At 40.5% G+C, this 25,712-nt stretch overlaps 1 protein-coding gene across 1 annotated transcript in view; it reads right to left on the reverse strand.

Annotated features, from left to right (window-relative positions):
- Positions 1 to 17,792: 17,792 nt before the first annotated feature.
- Positions 17,793 to 25,712, reverse strand: part of TYR (tyrosinase) — a 41,416-nt gene continuing 33,496 nt past the window's right edge. Inside the window, exons 4-5 of the mRNA XM_058018561.1 lie at positions 21,836 to 22,017; positions 17,793 to 18,016 (exon numbers count right to left, since the gene is read on the reverse strand). Coding sequence (XP_057874544.1) covers positions 17,793 to 18,016; positions 21,836 to 22,017 — 406 coding nt within the window. The remainder of the gene's footprint in view (positions 18,017 to 21,835; positions 22,018 to 25,712) is intronic.

The raw sequence follows: 25,712 nt of genomic DNA on the forward strand, positions 1-25,712 counted from the left end.
GTGCCATAGAGGAGGATCTCAAAACATCCCAATTTTAAGCTCTCCTTCCCTGCTCCTCCCCTCAGCTATCTTCTGCCCATAATTGCCCTGGGAGAGCTAAAGGTTGAAACTGGTACTTCATAAATTTTTGGTTCTGAGGAGCGCCTTTTTTTTGTCCATCCAAATAGCCAATCCAATTCCCCTTATTTCTTATTTTCTCCTTTTTCCTTACTTTGCTGAGATGTGGGCATTTAAACAGGGATCAGACACTTAGCTGGCATAAATAGGCACCACTCTAGTGTCTCTTAACAGATCAGCATGACTTTAACATGGTGAAAACCTTCCCCTTTATCTCCAGCAGAAGCTTGGGAGTAGTACAGTGTAGTGTTTGCAGCATACACAGGCAGAGGCTTGCTTGAGAACTCATGCCTGTGGTTCACCTGTATTTAGGGCAGTGCATTTGCTTTCATTTACATCTATCCAATGGATACCTTTTGTACGTTAGTGGGAAAGGCACTAAATTTCTGCTTGGGACACAGACTCTGTACCAGAGTCTGCAAGTATCAGTGTGAGTGTTCAGGGGGAAGCATTTTTCTAGTAGGTGGTGTATGGGCGTCCTGCATGTGTAACTGGTGAGAATAAGTTTGCTCTTTGCCTTGGCAGCTTCTGCTCAGGAGTTGCACTCAGTGAGCAACAGGGAGGAGGTGCATCAGTGAAAGCACGTGGGAATGTGTTCCTCAGTGTCTAGAGTTGGCACTGAAGTCTTTACCTCTGGCTCTGCCCAATTTGAAATCCAGGCAGGAAGCAAAGAACCAGAGATAGACGAATTCCTACTGATGAAAGTTCTCAAAGCAGCCCCGATGAGAGAAGCCAAAATAGAAATGCAGTGTGAGATGAGAGCCTACATTGCAGCTACTGCTTTTAATTTTTTTCTCTTTGAGGCAGAAAGGACCATTATTTTCCTACTGGATCTCATTCATCCATCACTGTAAAACTGGAGGTGTGCAGCAAAGGATTAGATTCTTTTTAATCAGTAAGATTTATTTCTAATACTGCCTGCATAGATTTTATAATAAACATAAAACTGTTGGCAAGATGCATAGATACTGGATATTGTAGGTCCTGCATACTTTTTTGTTTTCTGGATGTCAGTTTAAAGCATGATTGAAATCATGCCTGCATCTGTTACCCACAACTAGAAAGTGAACTTTTCCTCTAGTTTTGGGATCTAGTATCACATGCTTTTAAAATACAGTTTAGAGTAATCTGATCACTATGTTGTTTGTGGTTTTACATCTCCTCTGACAGATATTGGCTCCATTACCATATAATGAGCAGCTAGTTTAGCAGTTAGCACTGTGCTAAAGCAGACTATATTTTCTGGCTCAGCTTCTGCATAGGTAACACTTTATAATTAAAATAGTTATACTAGTACTGTGCTGTTATTCTGCATTGTTGCAGGAGTTGATGCTGTTTGTAGGCATGTTAAACACATGTTGTTACATTAAGCAGTGCTGTCACAGCAAGATCAAAGCAGATCCAGGCTGTCCTCTTTTCTGTCTTCATGCTGTATCTGACTCAGCTGACCCACTTGTAAAACAAGCTCTGGACTGTCTGCCTTTCTGGAGTGTTTTGAGCCTTAATTAATGTTTTGGGATCACTTTGGTGCACAAACAGTAGAAACAGCTATCTAATTGCTATGCAAATGTGCTTATGTTTTATTTTGGGAAAACCATTCTGTTGCTGATTTGAGTAATTGCTAGGCCAGGTGAGGAAGAGTTTGGGAAAGTCTAAAAGCTTCAGTTGTTTTTTTCCTTTTCCTTTTGCTATTCTTCTGTAAGAGAGGCAGAAAGCTTAAGGGTTGTTGAGTGACTGTGACTTGGCTTCGGGACTGGCAGATATTATGATAAACACAATCTTTCTACAGGCTATGTTGTCATTGCTCTGAATGTGTCTCCAGCTTGCAAAACAGAGTCAAGCCCTCTTTTAAACTCCATTGCTTTTAAATCTGTAAGCCAAATGTATGTAAAAATATAACTCAGTGCCAGACAAGTAAGTGAAGGCTGACAGCACTCAATTCCACATTTGCAGATCAACTGGATTTACGTAATTGAGCATCACTTTGCACTTTAAACTGTGTCCTGTGAGTCTGTCATAAGTGTCCTGCTGGCAGGGAAAGGATCCTGCCCTGTATTCTCCCAGTTTTCACTCAGTCTTTCACAGAGCTGCAGACTTCTCAGTGTTTGTTCAGCAGGGTCTGTGTGTTTTATTAATCAGAATTTTTTCAGGACTCTTTTTTTAGACCAGGAATGTTTCCATACTGTGATGAAAATCAAGCCCTTTCCCTGCAACAAGAATCCAGCCCTTGTGCAGCAGCGTGGGACTCAGGGCTTTACACAGCTAACAGCAGGATAAATCAGATGTACCCAAGACCTATTCCCATATCACTGAGGTTGCTTGTGTGAGTAAATGTCCACTGCCACAGCAAAGAACAGCAGAGGTGAGCCCTGATGTGTGTGGGAAGGCCTAGTGGGGACTGACCTTCACCACCAAAGTCTGCAGAACAGTCTGTCCCTCCACAGTGATTATTCCAGCCCATTGTTTGGAGCAACACGTCCCTGTTTCAGTATGTGGTACTACTGCTGGCATGTGAGTTCTTCCTTGTCTTTTTCTCCTCTTCTAGCCTCTAGCACATAGGTGGCAAAGAGATTTGAAGCTGGCTGAGAGAGGGCAGATAATGCATTAAGTGGCAGAACAGCTGTGTTGGGAGCAGTAATTCAACTGTAACAGCCCAACAGAGCACAGAAGTAATGATTTAGTAGGACTTAGAGAACAGCAGCCCTAAGAGGAAAACATCTACTCAACGTTTAATACACCAGGTTATAGTTTCAAACCACAAGACATGGCTTAGGGAAAGCAGACATGAGGCTAAAGAGTCCCTGCCTATAGCAGTTCAAGGCCCTAAGTCAGAGTAGAGGCAAAGTTATTAAAATGCAATGTTTACTCTTTTGAAAAATAAAAGTACTTCTAGGGAGATTAATTTTCACTTCAACCTGGCAATCATTTCATAAACTCACCAAGTTGATCTAATGCAAGGTGGATCTCCTTTGGATTATGCAACAAATTTTTCTGCCTATTTTCCATACCTCACAATCTCAACCAGTTTTTATTGTTTTAGCCAAGTGAATTTAACAAGAAGGTTTAATCAAATGCCTGTGCTGAGCTGAGATTTTCTGCTATGAATATACATTTTTCAGGGATATATATATGTATGTAATATAGCTGATGACTCAACTGTGAACAGTGATTTGGGATTTGCATTGTTTCTGCTGCTGGTGTGTTTCATTAAGGCCACTATGGTGATGCACTGGCAAAATGTATGGAGCTGAAATGAGACTCTTCATTCCCATAAAGAGCCTGGTATTTTAGTGCCTGTACTAAGCATAGTAAATCCTAGAAACTGAAATTTCCTTTGTAGGCACAGGAGATTAGTTAACATCTTTTAAGGTTAAAAAACCTGAGTCCTCTGCTGGTCTGCCATGCATAATGAATGCTCTGACACAAAGGTTTTGAGCAACAATTGCTTCTCCTTATAGGGCTGGATGAGGATATCTAAAGGTTATTATCTGAAGGTTATTATCTGAAGGTTCAGTATCCTGATAATTGTATCACCCATGTTGTAAGAGGCATGAGATCCATTTTGGTACCAAGGAATGCTGGGTACTTCCTCTGATGTTATGAATATCTCTAAACTTGCAGTGTATCCTCACGGTTTACCATGCCTGAAGTGTTACATTCTCTAGAGGGATCCTATTTCTAAGAGACAGGTGCTGGATCTGTACTAAGAGCAGTGGATCTCTCCCATTATTACATAGGCACAGAGAGAAAGCTGGAAAAAGCCACAGGTCCCAGTTGCAGATTGCTTCCTAACAGAGCCCTTGGATGAGAGGCTGTTCCTGGAGCTCCAGGTAAACTGCTGTCTGTCAACTGAGGAGCAACCCAAGGAGGGCAGGAGAGGATGATGAATGCCAGCAATAAACAGGGTGAAATATTTGGTACCTGGGAGCCACGAGGAGGGAGGAGACATTCTTCTCAGCTTCACAATGTTAGAAATTAAAACCAAACCCCGTTTTCTAGATGTGCATACAGAGTCTCCCTGGGGTTTGAGAGTTAATGTATGCAAATGCATTGCGTTTCTGTGCACAACTCAGTGCTAAAGCCCAGAAGAAAGCTAGTATATTATAGCAAACACCCTGGAAATAAAAAATTCCTTTGAAATAAAACCTTTACACTTTCAAGTTAACTTACTTCTGAAAAACATCTATTCTGCAGCTGTGAAATTGGGAAAAAGCTTTACCTGTTAACTCCTTTTCACCAAAATACTGGAGTGTAGAGTTCTCTGTGTCAGCTGTAAGTAGGTTTGACAGTTTGATAAATAAATTTTGTGTTTGTTGCTGCTGACCCTAGGAAAGGACAGCCTTGAGGATCAGAAGCAGTGTTACATAAATGTCTAGTGTACATAGCAACGCTGAGCGGGGAGACGCTGCTGCATCGCTTTTGGTGCACCAGCCACTCATTAAAATTCTGTCATTGCAAGGTCACGTTGCTCATCTCATACTCTGCAACCCTGGGGAAGAAATTTGGATGAGAGATGGGGGAGGAAAAGCGAAAACTTCCTCCTTGTGCTGTAACCAAGAATACATTCATCGACAGCAGGGCACTTGTTTTGATTTCAAAAGAGCATGCCATTTCTTTTTCAGGGCTAACGGGTTCCCTCCTGTGTCGTGGTGTTTGCATGTTAGAAGTGTAACAAAGTGATAACGGGTTCCTTCCGAATTGAATAAATAAAGCCTCGAGCTTTTGCTTCTCCCTTGAATAGTCTGAGAGAAATGCAAAATACCAGAGAGCACATAGAGTGGACTGTGTCCCAAGCTGCACTCAGCACAGCCTGGTTAGGAATGCTGCACAGCAGCTCTGCAAGCTGCTGGGAAGAGGCAAGGCTGAGGTTGTGGGTTTGGTCCCCTGGCAGACCATTCACTTAAATGATGATCCTTGTGGGTCTTTTCCAGCTCACATTATTCTGTGATTCTGTGTAAATGGTTTAAGGAGAACATGTCAGTGATACCTAATCTGTGCTCAGAAGCAGGCCAGGTCACCATGCTGCCTGTCACTTCTCTGAGCTATGATGAGCCTGAGCTAGTCCTAGGTGTGCTTTGGCAAAGGTGGCGTCAGGGGCTCTTGGACTGTCTGCAGAGTGAAATGAACAGTGTTTTAGACAGAGCTGGATGAGCCTCCTGTGTGCATTTTCAAGCCTGGAGCTCAGAGCTGTCATACCTGAGGGTGAATTGTGTAGGCAATGAGGTTTTCTGACCTTTGGGTGCAGTCACATTTCCATGGTTAGCCAAAGGTATGAACGTACCCTGTGTATTTCTCTAGCTTTGTAGAGGCATGTTGTTCAGGGCCAGGGAAGCATGTTATGTTATTGTACCTCATTAGGTGTTAGATGCTTGAAAGCATGTACTGTTTAGAACAGATGAGGATAGTGAATGTCAGCTTCCACCCACAACTGAATACATCCTGCCCATTTTCCAGTAGTGTTCTTGAGGAATAAATGGCAAAATCTCTGCAGAGAAGACACAAGTGCTGCATTTTTCTTATATTGTATCAGAGCAACATAATTAACTATTAAAAATATTTGCTATGGATATGAAGATTCACTTATGACAATATTCTTTCTGACTGTTTAAGCCCTAGTAACAGTTTGATACACACTTTTTGAACAAAACACAATGCCCCAAAGCTTTAAAATACAGCTTAGATGGAACTTGGCAAGGGGAAGTCACTGTCACCTGACAGTGAAATATCATTGTCTTTTGGAGCTGGATGCATTTGTGCTTCATTCATCTTGGTCTGCTCCATCACCATGAAAAACTGGAGGGAGCTGGGCTTTCAGATCCTTGTCTTCCTCTCTGCATATAACCTCAGCCTTCATCTAGAGGTGTGTTTGAACCTTTAGATACATCATCACCCATGTCCTTCACATAGTCCCGTCACATAGTCCTTCTTTTGTGCTCTTCCTCCCTCCATAGCACAAGTTGTATTAGGAGGCTTTTTCCACTCTTTGTTTCCCATGACTCAGGAAAATGCTATTCTGGGAAATGCAGAGGGCCTCCATTTTATTTGCAACATGCACCAACCTGTGTAATGCTCCTGCTGTGCACAATCCAATGGGGCTCTTGTAGTCTCTTTGATTAGCTTCAGGAAAATGAGAGGTGCAGCATCCCAGTGCTGGAGATGCTTCTGGCAATCAGAGGAGGGGCAGTGCTACAAGGACAGACGTGTAAAAATGGGAAAACTCATAAAAGCAAAGATCACATCATCTTCTGAACGAGAACTGGGGATTTGGTTTTGAAAAAGTCAGATCACTCACTTGTGGCTGCCATTGAAATTAAGTCATGCTTCTGCTTTCACATGCAGGCATTTCAGGACACTGGGCAGTGATGGAAAGGGTTTCTTCTTTCAATTACATTTGGTATTTCCACACAGCCCCTACTTTATCAGCTGCATATAATTTCATTCTTTCACTGATTAAATATTTCCTCGCCTGGTTTCTTTGCTTCTGGGAGCTTGAGAGCTCATTGTTTATAAAGGGAAAGAAGAAGTATTGTGCTGTTAAACAGACAACTCCCAACACATATGTTCAGCTCTGCATCTTTGACAGGGAGGCCCTGATGCTGCTGAGAGTGCAGAAGGGCAGAGCTTTCACTGAGATTCAGGTGTGACCAGGACCCTCTTCTAGGCTTCATATATGGATGAAGCTCAGAGCTTATTAATTAGCTTTTTCTGAAACAGTTACCCTTAGTCCAAATGTGCCAGGTTGTGAGACCCTTGCTCACACTGAGTTTTCCTCTCTCTGTGTTCCTTCTGATTATTTGCAGGAGCAAATTTGGTGAAACATGTTTGGGCAAGAAATGGTTCTCTTGGTCTGTGGTAGTTGAGAAGAACATTCATAATTGTGGTATCTCCCCTCAAACTCATGTCCAAAAATGTATTTTGAAGGGTCCAGCTATATTAGTTCCATAATGTGTATATGGGCAGTTTCTTTAAAGATCTGTAATTTTACATTTTTTATCTAAATCTAATTTCATTTTCAGAACCAACAAAACAAAAAAATCCAAAGCATCTTTTTTACATTGAAAATGCTCATATGTCCAAAACATATCTATTTTAAAAGAATTCTTCCAAGATGCTTAGAAGAAGAGTGGAAACCAGCTTGTAAAAACCCTTCTTTTCTAATAGCAAAGCATTCTTTGGTTTTGATTTTTTTTTCCTTTCCAACCTTCATTAGTGAAGAAGTTCAAACTAAGCAATAGTACCACAGTCTGAACTTCAGCAATTCAGTGTCTTCCTTTTGAAGCAAGGCATCTCTCTAGGATCATGTCTACATTGTCATCTGAACCTTCCGGGCAATGTCTTTAGCAGGTCTAGACTTGGGTTTCTTGAGCAAGAAGACATGATCAATTTTGTCTTATTTTGGGTGTGTATTTGGGACTCAAAGGCCATGTGAGAGTTTGATGTGGTAAACAGGCAGGAACTGGAGTCCCTGCTACAAGTGTGAGTATGCTGAAAAGACCTTAGGCTTTTATCCCACTGGTCAAATTAATTAAAATACAGTCTCAGGAAGGAAGATGTGGGCCACAAAGGAAATTCTTGCCATCCCTAAAATTTGGAAAAAACATTAACCTAAGGTTGGCTTTCCAATTTTTCTTTTAAGAAATGAGCCATGAAAGTAGTTATTTAGAGTTAACATGTATAATGAGACTGAAAAATTAATGTCTTGTCTTTTCTGTAGCTGCAGGTCTTAACTTTCTCATTTTTGACCACATTCTTCTCTTATTCTTTCCTGTCCCAAAAGGAAGAGACCAGAAAATTCTTTCTGAATTCCCAGTTCTGTAATTAAATATCTTTGCCACTAGAGGTGAAATAAAAATAATTTATTAAAAAGGAAAGCGACATTTACTTTTTATATCTCTTTAACAATGTGCAAGATAACTATTGTAGAAAGTATTCACATAAATGTCCACAATTTTGAGTACTCAATGTTCTTTTCTGTGGTGCCTGTTTATATTAATGTAATTTCAATCTGTTCTTATGTTTTTATAGATCAGGTTGTGGTACAGTTCTTTGAAGAGAAATGTCTGCTTAGTTTCCAAGTAGAACAGAAAGCAAAATTTGGCCCTGAGCTTTCATTTGTGTAAGTTTTTCAACCAAGCTTGGCTTTAAGGAAAAGAATACTGGGTTCATGTCTATAACAAGTCATACTCTTGCTGTGTGAAACAACCCATTTTGTAACTTGAGCTTGCTGCTCTCCAACACAGCGGAGGAACTGTGTTTCACTGACTGGAAAGACTTAAATACGTCACTGTTGTACCTGCATGCCTCATAAACCTTCAAGGAGTAAGCAATAAGCCTTCTGAGTCTGTTAGTTCCACTAAGACAAAGGAAAGTTTTTACCAGTTGTCTATATAATGAGGCAGAACTAGAAAACTGATCATTAAAAAAGCCTTGGGTTTTTATTTTCCTATTTTTTGGGGTTTATTTATTCTTCTCTTTTTTATGAGTCAGGATCAGAACTCTTTTCCTCAGTGTGCCTTCCTTAGTTACACAGTGTTGTGAGGGTAGATGAAATCCATTGGCTAAAAGAAGGACTCAGACAGGGCTCCTGATCTTTATCCCATGTTGTTACAGAGTTCCCCTACAAACCAGTCACTCTGTGCAGGATTTCCAGAGTAACAACAAGAATTCAAATTCACTGAGATTTTTATACCCAACTGCATTAGGTTTCTTTCTAAAATCCTGTCTTCTTTTTGCCTACCAGTAAAATGGGGACAGCCACACCGGAAAAGAGTTTTGATTTGCCTGGCAAATAGTCCTTTATTTAAAATTTGTTTTGTTAAAATACAAAATCCTGGTTGCAGTATGAAAAGCAGGCTTCTTGCCCAAAATACTCATCTGAATTAGCCATTTTATCTTAATGGCAGACCTGACAACTAAACTATTTGGCTGCTGAGTTCTTTTGCTGTTCAGATGTTACTTTTACATTCTGTTATATTAGCAGATCATCTTAATGTGATTTTATGTCTTTTATTGTATTTGACAAAGCACCATATGTTTATACATCATGTAATTATGGCACTGTACTCTAAAAGTATTTACTTTACAGGAAGCTTCATGACTTTGGAATAAACAACCATTCCAAGACTGAGCAAAACATGGTTGAGTTACTGTTTGTGACCTGATTTCAATTAATGACATACTGCCTTAATCATGGAAGCATTGTGTATGTGCATGTGTGCGTGTGTATTACTGCTGGTAGGGAAGGCTGGGATTTCACTCCTTAGCAGAGGCTCTGATACTCTTTGTGGTGCCCTAAATTTGCTGAAACATCCACACAGGGTTCACAGATATGCTGCAGGAGACCCAGGATCCTCTGGCATGATGGAAGTTGGGTAGGATACCCAAAGTACCAGAATTGTACTAGGCACCCTTGTTTTGTCACCCAGAGTAATTTTCTGCCTTGGAACATGAGGCACGTGCTTATTCCATGTATATCTGTGGCTGTGAGACCACCTTAGAAGCAGAATACATTATCTCATCCTCATCATCACACACACTGGAATTCAGCAGAATGTCACTCCACTACACCCTGTCTTTGTTTAGAGCACAGTGGAAGGAGAAAGAAGCATCTGCCTGATTCGGACCCATCAAAATCAGTGATGAGAAAAGTTCCTTCCCATATCAGAAGCATGTAGAAATCCTCTCCATCTGTGCCAAACACTTGAGTGCCTGACATTGAAACATGCTCTGGGCATTTTCTTTATTCTGCTTGCTCTGGTAAAGTATTTCACAGTGTTCTCAGACCATGCTGCTTTTGATAGATATTAATCTGAGAGCTGCAATTTTATTATGATCTCCAAGACACTGCAGATGCTACAGCAAATCTGCAACTACTGGTTTAAAACTCATAAATCACTTCCCAGTGATGTGTTTAGGGGTCTGTTGGGTGCACTGCAGGCTAAAGCACCCACTTCCTGCAAGATGTTGAATGTTCTGGGAGCTGTCTGCCTAATCATGCCTGCATTTGGCAGGGTTGTGGGTTTTTATAGGAAATCTGCACATCAAACAAAGATTAGTACAAGTATGCAGAGTTCTCTGAGATTTTTCAGAATTCTTAAAAGTTCTGGGTAATTTATTTTTTAGTAGTAGGGATATGCAGTTAAACTGCATGTATTGATCTCAGAGTTGTATTTTTTACTTTCTCATTACAGAGTGGTGGTGATACAATGATGGAAAAATGTACCATCCCTCTAGAATAAGGAGTTTAACAGCAGCAATATTAAAAAAAAAATCCCAACGAATCCCTGTATATTCCTTCTCATTTAATTTTAGTCATTAAATTAAAAATTTACAGGGAAAGCTGACAGCTGCAATTTAGAGAAGTTCCTGATCTGTGCAACTACAAAAGGTGTTTACTTATACTAAATGCAGGGTCAGTGGCAGGCAAGGCAGAGTTATCAGAGGAAAAAATTTATATTTTCAAAAATTATGATGGTGTTTTTCATTAAGAGAAATGTCCTTTCCCAGTCACCTTCCCTATGCCAAGTAATGAGGTTTGGCAAAATGTGTTTTGGCTCTTGAGCTTTGATCTTCTGTCTGATATTTGGAGAGTTTTTATGGGAAACTATATATTTCACAAATGCATTTGGTCAAAAGAGAAATCTCAATGTTCATGCAAGAAGATTATGGAAAAGGGAACACAGTTTATTTTTTCAGCAAAACCTGGCTGAAAATGCTGATGCGAATAATAAACTCTCCTTACAGCGGACAACTAAGTAAGTATTGCAGCCTGCTGTTTTCTGGATGGAAGAGAAAAACTTCTTCCTTCTCCCCACTTCAACACTATATGGGCATCATGGACCATGAGAAGGCAAGCAGAAGAGTAGAAAAAGACTGCTCCCCGTAACCTGTGAGCTTTTCTAGAGAGAAAACAAGCAGCTGTGGGCTCAGCAGCTTCTCTCTGCCTGACCTGAGCACCAAATCACATAAATCTAAGTAATTTAATGGACCAAATCTCCTCAGGTAAATGAACACCTTCTCACATTGTCAGGGGGCAGATATGAAAACCTTTGAAGACCTTCCAGGTTGATCTGATACACCTGACTTAGGTTTTTTGCCTTTCAGGTTACAAAGTCATTTCAAAAGTGATTTTTTGTCCTCTCCATTGATGTTACAGGGAACATATTAATTTATTTGGAGAATACAGCAGGGGTGCTGGTTAGATATGAACTGGCACCCCTGTCCTAAATTATCTCAGCTGAAGAGCCATTTGAAAATACTATTTGAACATTTGAAAAATTGCAACCATCTGAGGAGTACACACAGCTGATTCCTCGCCCGTTCCTGATTCTAATAATAAAATCTAATAAAAAGAATAATACCCCCTTACTGGTCCCACCAGCCTCTGAAAGCTGAGGAGCAGCTCTGCAATCCAGCCACAGCCTTGTTCACTGTAGGGAACCTGGTGCTTTGCCTTAAATGTGCCCAAAAGTGCATTGCAGGCATGTGGATGTTACAGGAGGGCTGAAGAGCAGCACGCAGGAATAATTTATAATCAATGCAACAACTTGGATTGTTTCTCCCGAAAACCAAACAGCATTTTTTGTAAGTAAGATGACTTCAAATAATCTGCATTTCTTATCCATCTTCTGACTCCTCCCAAATTTAATTCCTATTAATTTAATGGCTCCATAATTTATCATTTTCCTTTCTGGTTTCTAGTTAGGATATGCATAAGCATGAGACTGACCTTAATAAAACTGTGCTTTCTAATCTGAAATTGTGCATTGTGAATTGGTGACTGATGGTCTGAGTAATCAGCAGCTTGTCTTCCTCCCCAAAACTGTTTTCTGATTTACCTGAAACTTAATTTTGTTAGACCACAGTTTCTGATCTCTCTACAGATTAGTTTTGCAAACAAGCTTTCCTGTAACTTTTTACAATAGTATGTCTTTTTGTAGGAGAATGTCACCTTAATTAGGATGACTGCAGAGTTTTCACAATCTGTCTGTGCCCAGACTGCTAAACGCAATTTCTGAAGTGACAGCCTCCCTGCAGACATCCCTGCTTGGTGCTTTAGAGTGCCATGGCTCCTAGGATGAGACAAAAGGCCACCACTTTTAAGACCCAGTGTCTAGACTTTTAGATTTAAACGTATTTGTTTCACTAAAAGGGAAGAGTCTTTCTGATTAGAAGTGAACTGATTTTCTGAAGTAGCTGTGAGGAAGACAGAAAAGCCTGGTTTTCATTTTTGCTCTCAAATGAGAGTTGTTGAGTCTGATTCTTCCTGAATATTAATAAGAGGTTGATGCTTTGAAAGTCAGCCCTCTGGGTTAAATAATTGAGACCACAGACTATAGAATTAAAAGACTAAAATTAAAGTAGCATCTCAAGTCCATGATGGTGTGAAAGAGGACATGGAACCTAAATTCTCTAGTGATCTGTATCTTCAGTGGTCACTGGTATTAACTGGCAAGATGAAATTTAAAGCAAAATGCCTCTGTTTTGACTTGAGAAATCTTACATTCCCTTGCTTTTGTTATAAATGACTGTAACATCATTCAGATGAAAGGGGAGCTGGAAAAAGTCTTTAAAGTGCCTGTCCACAAACATGTTGCACTACTCTTACGATTCTAGTAAGTGTACAGTTATTTCAGTATTTGTATTTTTGCTGTGAGTATATGTATTTTGCTATCTGCTAATGAATGTGGTAGCTCTGTTACTCTGGGATGTGTGCAGTGCTTCAGTTTTTTAAAAAATCACATTTTCTCATAATTGCACCATTAAGTATTTCTGTGTACAAATACTGTCATTTTGATAATTTGGTATTTTTCAAGCTGTTTAACCATGTGTTTATTTCATACAGATCATCTGACAATGTAGTCAGTCTATGTAAATTTAGCAGAGCATCACCTTGCCAATCTGCCATAAATTTATGAGAAAATCGTCCAGGCCTTCAAGCTTTTAATACACCTTCCTGATACATTCATCTCTGTTACAAAATAGACAGGGGTTTCTTTTGGATTTTTTTTTTTTTTTTTTTTAATGTTATTGCCTTTGCATGAAAGGGTCATATGCAAAGAACTTAAGCTTTAGCACTTCTTCCAAAAAATGGATTTTTTTTTTTTTTTGTGGTGTGTATAGAATATTTATTTTTAATAGGTTGCACAAAGGAACGAAGGTGAGTGAAGACATTAATGTTGTAGATAATTTCCTATGATTAGTCACTGGTGGGGAAAAACAGAGCCTGATTACAAGGAAAGTTGTACTTGCATGCAAGGCAAAGAAAAGCCTTGTTCATGGCCCTGCCCTAAGAGGCTCTGCAGACTCTTTATATTTGTGGCATTGCTGCCAAAAGTGCTTGGGAAGATGTACACCAGTTTGAAAATGTAGCACATTGAAAGGTTTGTGCTTAAGTTTTTCAAGAAACCAGAAGCAAATTCAAGCCAGAAACATTTTAACATTGTTTTGAATATGTGGAAAATGTGTGAAAATTTGTTGACAATATGTAATTGACCTGAAAATTCCTTTTTTCCTTATTATTGCCTGAAAATGTTTATTTTCCTAGAAAACAGCGAAGAAAAGCAGGGGGTTGCTTTTGTATACCCAAGTTCCTTTAAAATCCGTGTATACATTACTGTACATACACCACCATGTCTGTATCATCACCAATACTACACCAACCTCAAAACTGTGGGACAGTCCCGCCACTGAGCCCCCAGGGATCCCTTTTCTGGTCAGATAAGACAGGGCAGTCTGGGAGGAAAGGAGAGGGAATCAAGTTTCATGAAGGGACGTTATTGGAAGTGCTCAGCCACAGCGAGGGTCCAGAATTACTGTTTGCTGCCAAATTCTTGTTTCAAAGAGGATACTTTATCCTGTATATGGGGGAAGTGCTTGTTTTTCTACAAATTTTATTAATCTATCAGATTTCTAGAACTTTTTGGCATCATGTGAATACGGCATAACTGATGCTCTCAAGAGAGGAAGATAATGGACAGAACTCTGGGAAATGTCCATTTATGAAATGGGATATCAGAAAGCCCTAATGGGTGGAAGATGAATATGCAGAAATAAGTTGATTTTGTAGTTATAAGAGTTATTTCATATCTAATTCAAAGCTTATTACAAAAATTACAGTTAGAGGCCATTTTTAATGGCAAGGTCTCATTGCTGCCAATTTTCAGCTCACTATGGAGACTGATTCAAAATTTACATCCATACACATGCGGGTACACAGATGGTGAATTACAGATTTAACTCAATGGAGAGGCCAGGTGCTAAAAATACAAATTTGGGTAAAATGTGGAAGGGAGAACTGAATGAAAAAAACTGACAGCTGTTTATTGTCTTGCCTTGACTAAATGTAAACTTTAACAGTCTGAGGAAGTAAGAGACCAGGCTAGGAAATTAAAAACTTGACAGAGGTAACAGTCTCTTGCAAAGGGCAGAGACATGCAAAGCTGAGTGCCTTATAACGAAGCTGTCAGGTATGCTCTAGGTTTCTTAATTTTTTTAGCATGAAACATGTTGATGGTGCTGCAAATACTTCCCTGGACATTTAAACTGGTGGACTCCTCATTTGACAAGTACTTTTGTACAAGCCTGACCTCAGTGCCCACTGGGTGAAGGTTTATGTGGTTGCCTGGTGTACATACACTGGATCTAGATTTTCAAGCACCAAGTACTGTAATGCCTGGGTTTTGGCATTGATCCTGCCAGGATAAACTCCCCAAGCCTGATCCAGCTGCCTAATGGCAATGGGAAGTATCTTGTTCCAAGATGCCTTGGCCAGACAGAGGAAAAGGTAAAGGCAGGGTTTTGTTTAAACTTTGATCATTCTGATTCATTGAGATCACATTGCAAGTGCAGCCTTGTGGCATTACCTCATTCCCAATTTAAAAATAAAATTCAGTTCCAACTTCTCAGGGAAGCATTTATGAAGAAAAGAGGTCCTTTAACATTTAATTCAACATGTATCTTAGCACAGAAGTAAACACAGCCCTAAGCATGACCCTGAGAAGAAAAAGAATTTGTCATTGCATTTGTAGCTTGCAGACAAGAAAGTACAGTGTCTCCTGGCACTGCTGGTGGCCAAGAAAACATTTAGTGCCATGGTGATGAATGAGGCCTCTCCTTTCTGACCCATTCAAAAACGTAGGTGGCTGGTCCAAGCTAAGATGCAGGCTCCCCAAAAAGCCAAAGGGAGGGCATGTCCACAGGACAATTTCTCCTGTCCCAGAACAGTTGCTTTAAGGTCGGTGCTGTCCGTCCACAGCTGGCACAGCAGTGTTTGCTTCCCATGCCAAAGGAACCTAAACAGCTTTGCTCAGAGAAGGGAAGCAGCTGGGGTTCCATGTGCTCAGAGTCAGAGCCTGACTCTGAAGGGGTTTGGCTCCCAGCTGGCATCAGGCCACTGGTCTGAGCAGAAACACCACAATGATGGAGAGAACCCGCAGGTGTTGCTTGTGTAAATTCTGTCCTAGTTACTAAGATGAATATACACTGTGCTGTCTATTCCTGGCCACAGACCACGTTGACTGTTGGAAGCAGGCCTGTGTTCTTTGTTCCCTCTCAAAGCAGATGTGGTCTCCAGGTCATATGGTGAGTGGGAAAATTGCTTGGGGGTATGCCTGCAAATATGAAAGGGATAAAAATTCTCTTTCAGCAGTTAGAGCTAGTTTGAATTCTCTGTGATGAAACTTCCATGGGAAGAAAACAGACTGTTAGATCCTTCACTGAAGACAAGAGAAAGGAGGAAGCCTGCCTGGGAATTGGTAAAAAATCTGGGCAGAGCATAAGCAGACTTTCACTAATAGGTCATGAGTTTGGTCATGAGTACAAATTATACATTCCATGGCTTTGAGGAAGAAGAGCTGCCAAAAAGTAGGATTTAGAAAACCTGATGAGCCAAAGCTTCACTTTGATCCTTTCACACATGGTGATTTGCCATGGCCAGAGGGGGGGAGGCCCAGGGAACACTCAAGATCTGTGGAGAAGACATGAAGAGTTGAATCAGAAATGACTTGTTGACCATGTCTTTTGCAAGTGGGTGACATCTGGTAAAAATTAACTTGATCAGTGTGAAAGTGAAATACTATCACCATGGAATACTGAAAAGACTGAAACAAACTTGCTTAATACAAGTTTGGATTTTTCTATCAGAACAACTTTTCAAAGGATGACATTGCTTTACTGACACTGAAATACTTTGCAAAATGGCACTTTTTTCACCAAGCATCTAATGAAACACAGGAATGGCATTTCTGTCAGGGCAAGCACCCAAGCAGGGGTCACAGCTCTGCCAGTCAGTCCCAGACTGCCACAGCCATTCAGACTGTCTCAAAGCTGGACATTTGGGACTTTTAAGGTACACAATTCCGACATATTCTGGTCATGTTCTAACTCCAGGACTGGGGATCTGAGAAGCATACAAGCTCCAGACTGCAATAGGAGACTCTCCCTGGGAAGCCCCTGATAATTTACAGGATTTTCATTCTCCCTCTCTTTGAAGACCTGAATGGGTCTTTAGATCTTAGATATAACAGCCCCCAATTCCCCATCCCCCTGTGTTGCTGGCATGGAGAATGTAGAAAAATCTGGATTTGAGCCTGGGAAGAAGGGAGGGGCTGGGGAAGGTGTATTTTTTTACTATTATTATTATTTCTCATTATCCTATTCTGACTTTTAGTTGGCAGGAAATTAAAATTAAACTAATTTTCCCAAATGAAGTCTGTTTTACTCATAACAGTATTTGGTGAATGATTTCTCCCTGTCCTTATCTTGTCATGTGAACTTCTCCATGTATTATCTGTGCCATGCAGAATGAGGAGGGCAGTGATAGAGCAGCTTTGGTGGGCACCTGCTGTCCAGCCAGGATCAACCCACCACAGTTTGTTTTGTTACAAGTGGGTCACATTGTGGAATCGGTGCATACTGAGCAACCAATAGTCAGCCATAACGTAAGCAATCATTAGGTCAAGTGGAACAGAGCTGGGCATGGTGAGACCAGGTGTCCTCTCCTAAAAATCACTCAGCTCTCCAGAAAAATGCAAGGCATTGTAGAAGACAGCAACTAATAAGTATTTAAAGCGAGAAGTGGTTTCTGAGCTTCCTTTCTTCTGCTAATGGCATTCAGTCAAGGACAAACATTATGGGACATTATAGGAGCTGGAGGGAAAACTCCTATACCAGAAGAAAATTTGCCTATGGGACAGTCAGTCTGCTCAATCACTGTATATTTTGCTAACTGAACTAAAGGGTTCTTTTTGCTCTTACATTCAAACACGGAGTGGATGTAGCACCAATTATGCAGTCAGGCACCTGTGACTGTATCCATGTGCCAAACACATGAATTGGACAGCCGAATTAGAACCAATTTACAGTTGTTAAAAAGCAAATAAAATAGAATTATACATTAAATTCACCACACAAGCCAGTCTGGTTTCATAGGAGCATTATTTAATCAAGCATAGGAAATACACAGTGTTCTTTGGGTGGCATCATAGCTTATGTTGAATCTGGGAGATTTTTTTAGGAGTGGATCTGATAAGTTGCTACAACATTGGAGATTAAAAGAGACTTGAGATGGCCCATCCTGCTTCTGCAGCACACCTCAACAAGGTATTTGTAAACATCAATCAAGCACTGCAAGCTTGATTAGCACCTTAGTAACATGACTGAGTTACCTGAGGCCTCTAGAAATTGGACTGATAACTTATATTGTTGTAATCTTCACTTTCTACGAGCAAGGGTTGTATCTCCGAAGAAGTTCCTCCTTTTTTCTTCCGGCAGGCCCTGACAAGCCCTGTGAGCACGGCAGTAACAATGCCTCCAAACACAGCTGCTCCGACCAGCCAGGCCCAGATCTGACGGGCTTCCTGAAGATAGGGTGTCAGAAAGTCTTGGAAAGACTGAAGGGCTTGAAAAATCAAACAGAAAAAGAAAGATCATTTTACTTGATGCAGTGCACTGTCAGTTTACGGAAGTTCTGTGATAGATAGTACTGGAAGGCTGAATATAAAGAGACAAGAGTGGTAGAAATTATCTGAGAGCCACAAATAGTTTTAAACAAATCTCTTCAGCTCTGATAGTCTCAATCTTCATGTCCAAACTGCTCCTCACGGTTTTGTCAAAACTTCAGACTGTAACCCAATAGTTTGATACTGTGTGACCAAAGGTCCTGCTAGCTCAGCATCCTCTGGCAGCAATAACTGAGGCAGAACACTGGGGGGAGTTTAAGGAAAGGTCAGGTTGTTACAATGCCTACAAAATACTTACCCAGCCTCCAAAATTTGCAGGTCAGGAATTTCCTGAACCAGATGTTGTGTTGTTGTGTGTAATAGTCACTGGAGGATTTTTTTTCTCCTTCCATCATCTTTTCAAGCTGCTCTTTGAACTTTTATCACAACTTTTAGCAGCAAAAGCATCCCTGCCTTAACTACATTCATTAACTACATATTGGGTGGGGAAAAATCTTCCTTTTACTGATTGTGAACCTGCATTCCACTTGCTTTGACAGTTCCTGTGTGGGGAGAGGCAGTAGACAACTATTCTGTGGTCATTCTGCACAACAAATCCTCCTTCTTTGGTGAATCCAGGGAAGCTTCTCACTGTTAGATGTCCAGCTGCCTTCTGGCTTTGTGATATGAACTGTGTGTGTGTGTTTTTTCTGCTATGGTTTAATGAGCTATGAAAACCCTGCCATACAGGGCTCTCACTTCACAGCAGATGCTGGGAAGAAACCTGTTCAAAATGCATCCAACAACGTGCTGGCTTGAATTTGAAAAATAATGATACTTGTCCGCTTGGGCCAAGGAAGATTTGGAATCCACATTTCCCAGTTATTAGCTCTGAGACCATTATTAGCAGTAATTACTAGCTAGTAGGGAAAAAAAAGAGCACCTCTATGGGCACCTTCTCTGGGAACTCCTATGGTGGTTTATTTCTGAATGTTCTTTATGCATCTGGACTGATTTAGATGTACTCAACCATATTTAGAATACTGTACCCCCACAAAGGCTGTAAATGTCTTCCTGTTATCTTGCATTTTCACTGGTGCCCAGAAAAACAATCCACATATCCTCTTGGGTCATGGTACTTCTAAAAGCATGCTGTTACATGCATTGTGCTCTGAAAAGATGCTGCCCCCCAGGGCCTGGGTAAGGGGTGTAGCCAGGAAGATGCCTGACTTGTGTGGCCCTCTGACTGCCCTCTATTAGTGTTCCAGGTGGATAGGGGTGAGACTGAAGGAGGAAGTCCCAGGGTAATCTAAAGGGACTTCAGAGCGGTTAAAGGACTAGGTGTTCAGGTAGTATTCTCCTGATTGATTCCTTCAGTGCTAGGGGAAAATACTGAAAGGAGTAGGAAAACTCAACAGATCAATACATAGCCAAGAGACTGGTGACGTAGGTGGAATTTTGGGGTTTCTGTCCACAGGGTGGCTTACACAGCACCAGGCCTGCTCATGTTGGATGGGGTATACCTGAGTCAGAGGGAAAAAAGGATCATGGCCCAGGAATTAGCAGGGTTGACAGAGAAGTCTTTAGGCATGAAGGGGGAGTGGGATAATTGGTTTCTGCCATTTCTTGTGTGTTTGTTGTTCACTGTATACTTCTAGATGTTCACAAAAAGTACCCGTGAGACTTCCAAAATCAAAACTAAAAGGATGAGCTAGGAGAGATTCCAGTTATGGAGTCCCTCAGCTTTAAGGCATGGTTAGTTTTCTTTGCAGTGTTGAAAAGTTCCCAGCTCCTACAGATTTTATCCGTTTCCTCACTATTACAGCGTGGAAAATCTTTTTTAATGGAAAGATTGCCAAGCACTGGAATAGGCGGCTGAGGGAATTAGTAGAATCATCATCCCTGGAAGTGTTCAAAAATCATTTGGATGTGCTGCTAGGGTATGGTTTGGTGGGCTTGGCAGTACTGATTTTATGCTTGGACTTCATGTTCATAAAAGTCTTTTCCAATCTTAATGATTCTGTGATTCTATATAACTCTTCCCAGTGTGAGAGAGAGATTTTCTGGGCAAAAGACAAGACTGCATCTGTAAATTTATCTGTTTTCATTTCTGAAAGAAGGAAAAAAATACAGAAAAATCTTAATCCAGGTGCTGAAATATAACTCTTGAAACAGCTCTTAACAGACTTCTTTGGACAGCTATTGTTAGGTGGTGCCATTAATCTTCCAAATCTCTGTTATTGATGCTAGCTCTTCTTTGTTTTGCTCAGAGCAGCTCCCCTACACTGTGACATGTGCCCTGGAGTCCTGAGGGATGGATTTCCATACACACTGACACCACTTCTGCTTCAGCACTGTCATACATATAAAAATAAATGCAGCTGCAATTAAAACTATGTACTCTTACACACTGATTTGCTTTGCAGTGGAAAGCAGAGCTACAGGCATCAGTTTTTCCTCAGGGACACAACAGCAATATAATTTAGCATTAAAAAGCCATTTTGTCATTGGATTCTTTCCAAGTTTTATTTCTCATCTTCTTTTTTAACCAGCCTCACCATGCTCAGTTTAGTTCTACTTCCTCTCTTCTCAGTTGCTGGTACTGTAACTCAGAACTGCTGCTCTTCTCAGAGTCACAGAATCACCAACATTGGAAGAGACACCCATGGCCATCTAGTCCACCTGTCAACCCAGAACCACCAAAATCGCCCCCAAGCACCCACTTTCTTTAAGAGCAAACAAGACAGGTTTTGAGAATAGGGTTGGGCCAGATCTTGTGTGCCCCTTCCTCATTCTGTCTTGTTCTCTTCCTCTGCCTTAACACTTCTTCCTCATCTGGAAGATCTGCAGAAATGCTGCCTTTTCTTGATGACCGAGATATTTTCTACTGACTTTTATTTTTTCTTTCATAAATGTTTCCTACTTGTCCAGTACTTCCTGTTTGCCAATCACAGACTTTCTCTTCTCCTAAAGAAAAGTCTGTATTCATACACTGGAGTGAGAAAATCTGTGTCTGTAATTTGAGAGTCCAGCCATTTTCCATTTGTAACCAGTTCTTCCCTTCAGATAAGAAAGAGTTTAAGCTTGCTTCTTCTCAGTGAGATTACCAAGGGGTTGAACGACATCTGAGGATTATCTGGGCTTTCTGAACAAGGTTGAATTTCATTCATTGTGTTGATGTTTCAGAATAATTAAGGAACTACTTTCCTTACCCCTGTTAAAAACATAGGCAGAATTTAATAGGATTTCCTTTTTCTGAGGACTATGTGCTCCCCTGGGAAAAGGCAAGAGTTCAAGAGACAGCAAAAATTAAGTATTGGATGGTAAGTATTTTACCATTTCCTTCCTCTTGCAGTAAAATTTCAGGATTCAGAATTCCTGAAAGTCATGGTATTTGCTACTTTGTCTGAGTTGTACAATTCTAGCAATAAGAGGAGTTTAAGAAACTAATGTCTGATTAAGAAATATGAGAAATATGTATATGTATTTCTGGTCTTGATCTGGCTGTTTCATGAGCTTATATTCCAGCACCTGGACTAAGTATTTTCTGCATCTTATTCCCCAATCTGTCCATACATCCAGGATTGCCCCATCTCAGGTGCAGAATCTTACACTTCCCCTTTCTTGAACCTTATACAATTAGTGATTGCCCAGTCTTTTAATGTTTCTGAAAAAATCTGGAATTAGAAGGATTTTTTATCTTCTCATAAAACAGACATATTCCATGTTATAGGCAACAAATTTTACATTTCCCCTTTTACCCAAAATTATGACATTACCTGGCTCTTGCAGATATTCATAGTCATACCCCAGCTCTCTTGAGGGTTTAAAAAATTCTCCATTTCTGTAAAGAGGGATGAAGGGGACCATGTAATTTTCTCGATTGTGCCCAATTGGTGCATTAGCTGCTGGGTACACTTCTAGCATGGGCCTGTGTCTTCTTAACCATCGTTCAAAAATGCTGTGGAAGAGAAAGTATGTTAATTAATGATAGGAATTATCAGAATTTTTCTTCTTGAAGATCAAAAGAAACTGATGGCTTTTTAAAAAATGCTGGAGACAGAGTTGCAGGCAATGTCTTCTGTTTGTGTGTGTAATGCTTTCCAAATTTCCGAATTTGGGGTTATCCACTTCAGTGTGCTGAGCTCCTATGCAAACCTACAGAAAGCAAATGCCTGTGCTGCTGCAAAGAGTCTGAATGTGCTTTGAAATCCCATAAATGTAAATCACTCTCTTTCTGTGCTCAGCAATTCATGTGGTTTTGAGTAATAGAGAGAAATTGATTAAAGACCTCAGTCCTTCTTCCTCACTCTCTGAAACATTTGTAGCTAGTTTTGAATAGTCTTTTTCTAGCTGCTCTGTCCTGTTCCTGTTCCTCTAATTTCTTAGCAAGGGTTTTCAATGAAGTATGAGTTACATCATGATCCTATGGATATCACCAGAGGAGTGGAAACATCTGAGGAAGAAGTGATAAGCTGACAAAGCAGGTCAGCTGTCAGCAAAGTGTCTTCTCCAGCCAGAGCTTCTTCACTGACCTCAGTGTCCATTGTTTACCACATTCCTCTCTCCCAGCTGCTGTGCAGCTTTATTTTACCTCCTCTTAAATATGTTATCCAGAGGCACTGCCACTCTCAAGCTCTGGCCAGTATCAGGTCTATCTTGCAGCCAGCTGGAACAAGCTCCCTCTGGCATGGGGACAGTTTCTGTCACCTGCGGGCAGAAGCCAACCCTGTAGCCCCCTAATTGCCAGAACCTTGCCATGTAAACCCAATAGAAGCTGTTCCCCATGCCTCCAGCCTCAGCTGCTCCATTCCATAATTCTGTTCCAAAATTTCTTCCATTAGTTGTCTGTCACAACAGGGCTGTGTGTCTGCTCTTCAACTTGGATGCAGAAAGCTTAAAGGCTTCAGTAGGGGAAGCGTATAGTGGCATTTTCAACTTAACTACTGAATGTGTTTGGAAAGCAAAACTAAGAACCTTCCAAAACATTCTCAGTTCTCCTCCCTTTGAGCTTTTGTTTTTGGTCAACTCTTCACTTTCAGTCCTCAAACCATTTCTCTGATCCCTTGGTGTTTATTCACCTGAATGTTCCAGGTTGGAATAGAGAAGGTGGGAAAATGCTACAGGGCAAGCAGATGCAGGTGTCTTCTGCATGAGGAAAGAGGACTCCATACTAAATCCAAAGATACCAGTGAGAGGTAATTATCAACATTAGGCTCAGGGAGGCATTTCTGGATTAATTTATTATAAGGGATAGAAATGGTCTAAAGAGACCTGTAAATTGTGCTTTAATGGAGATCTTAGCTCAGCAGTTGCTCCTCCCCAACACTGGCCACTGACCAAAGGACATGGACTTCCCTCCCCTGTTCCACCCCTAGCTGTTGAAGGACTCAGGTTATCTCAGAAATACAGTTCCTAAATGCAAGTGCTCAGGGGTATGAGGATCTCTGCAAGTTATCAAGGAATTCTTCCAGCAGATTTCTACCTCTTATTTTTGGGCAGAAATATCGATATGCACACTCTGCATAGTCTACCAAATTAAAGCCCTCTCATACTCATCAAAATAGAGGTAGGGCCAAAATCTTTGTTCTCTTTTTAGGATCAAAAACTCTAATAAATGAAAACATGACTGTGATCATATATCTTGTCTACCCTTTGCAATGCAGGTATTAATTTTGAATAAAATCTTCATTTGTGTCTCTCTTCTTCAGTTAATTTCATCAATCCTGTCTGGAAAAACTCTTACCTGAATAATAATGTTTAGTTGTTTTCAGATGGATAAGTTTAAGCAATATGAAGACTTAAGCTGGTGCTATCTCAAGAAAGTTTGAACAGAAACTCTGTAATCTTTGGAGAACAGCATGAAGAAAATCACTAATCAATAAAAAAGATATAGAATATAAAGGAATAATTAAGCTTGAGGAGGGGTGGGATGTGGAAAAGTGCTTCACTCCAGTCTTTTCCCCGCCTGGCTTTTACTTATGCCTTGGATAAAGTACCCTGACTATCAAAGTTTTATTTCCCTAGCAGTTTGGATGGGAGCTGAGATAGCTCTTCTCTGCAGTACAAGGTTGTTAGGGGTGCAGAGATACTCTGGTTGTGGGAACATGGTAATATTTTAAGGCAGAGGTGGGTCTTGGATGAAGTTTTTAATGTCTGGTGATGATCCGTACCCTAACTTTGGAATGCTCAATCTGAGGTACTTCCTGGGGCCTGATTTTTAGAAAATGCTGAGCAGTCACAATCTGAAAATTCAGAGGGCTGATGTGCACAACTTTCAGAGCTAAAACTCATAATTTGCCTGAAATAGCTTTGCAATAAATGCCCTGAAATGCATCATTATTGCTGCATGTGTTAAGTGTTGCTGTTGCATAAGAGCTTTTAATAAGAATCCTTAAGCCAGTAATCTTTCAAGCAGAATGCAAATGCAAAGCATTTCCATGGAAATGAACATACGTACTTTTGGATTCCTTCTTTTGGGTTCCTTTGCAGTGTGGTTCCCACATGAGGTACCAAACTTTGCTTAGCAGTAGCAGGAGCATTGAATTGCCTGCCCTTGCAGCTGATCTTTAAATTCAGATGTGATCATATGCCTCTAAATCCTGATGTGATGAGTTTTGCTGATGCACATGATGTGTTGCACAATTCATTGGGTTGTTTGGGAACAGTTCTCTCCATCTGCTAGCACAAGATCTTATCACCCTGGCTGAAATCTCTTTCATTGAACATATCTGTATGTCACCACAGGAATCTCAGAAACATTCCTTAAAGTTTTAAGAGTCACATTTTCTTCTACTCCCTTCAGAACAGCTAGTCATGTGCATTCATCTCGTAGTAGACTTTGGTTTTTTGCTTTGGGTTTTATATCACACTTTGAAAGATTAGTATCATATTCTGCTTGCTAATAAAATGATTGGGTGAACTTGCATTTATTATTTAATTTAGAGGCTCCTTCCCAGCTTGTTCAGTAAGATGGACTCAAACAACTATTTTTTTCCTGGCCAGATAATTCATGGTGATATGTGTTTTCAAGACTGTTCATGGGGTTTTTTAATTTTGCATGAGAAAATTGACAGATGTAATATATCAGTAATATTTTTTACATGTACTTCATCTGTTTGTATTCCTCCTTTTAAGGGGGCACTTCCAAGGGCATTGCCATTTCCCTTCCCTCATATTTTGTGAGTTAGGGAAGAAGAACCTTATTCTTGCTTTTCACTAACAGTTTCCCAGCTTAATGGAAAAAGAAAACTCCCAATGGCATCCAGTTGGGGAGAAAAATCCATGGACAGGGTACACCTTCAGCTGTATTTCTATTGGTAAAGCACAAATGGTTCTCCTTGGGCACCATAAGCCATTTCATATCAGAGAGTTACATTTTATGACTCCCCAGCCAAGTCCATTAAGTCCATTAATCCATTTTTAAGGAAAACTGAAATCCTGAAGTAGCCTATGGCTTTTGCCAGGTAGTGACACTGGCACAGTGCACCTGTCCTTGGGGACTTAATTGAAAAGATTTGGGGAAAAAAAAAAAGTGTATTTGGAGAAAGTAATCACACTCTCTTTTGTTTCAGAGTACTGTGACCAGTGAATCAAACATTGTAGAATAGCCTTTTTCTTCAAATAATGTGCTTTCTCCAGCCCTGGCTACATTTA

The sequence above is a fragment of the Melospiza georgiana genome, chromosome 2 (assembly GCF_028018845.1).
Source record: "Melospiza georgiana isolate bMelGeo1 chromosome 2, bMelGeo1.pri, whole genome shotgun sequence".
NCBI lineage: Eukaryota > Metazoa > Chordata > Aves > Passeriformes > Passerellidae > Melospiza > Melospiza georgiana.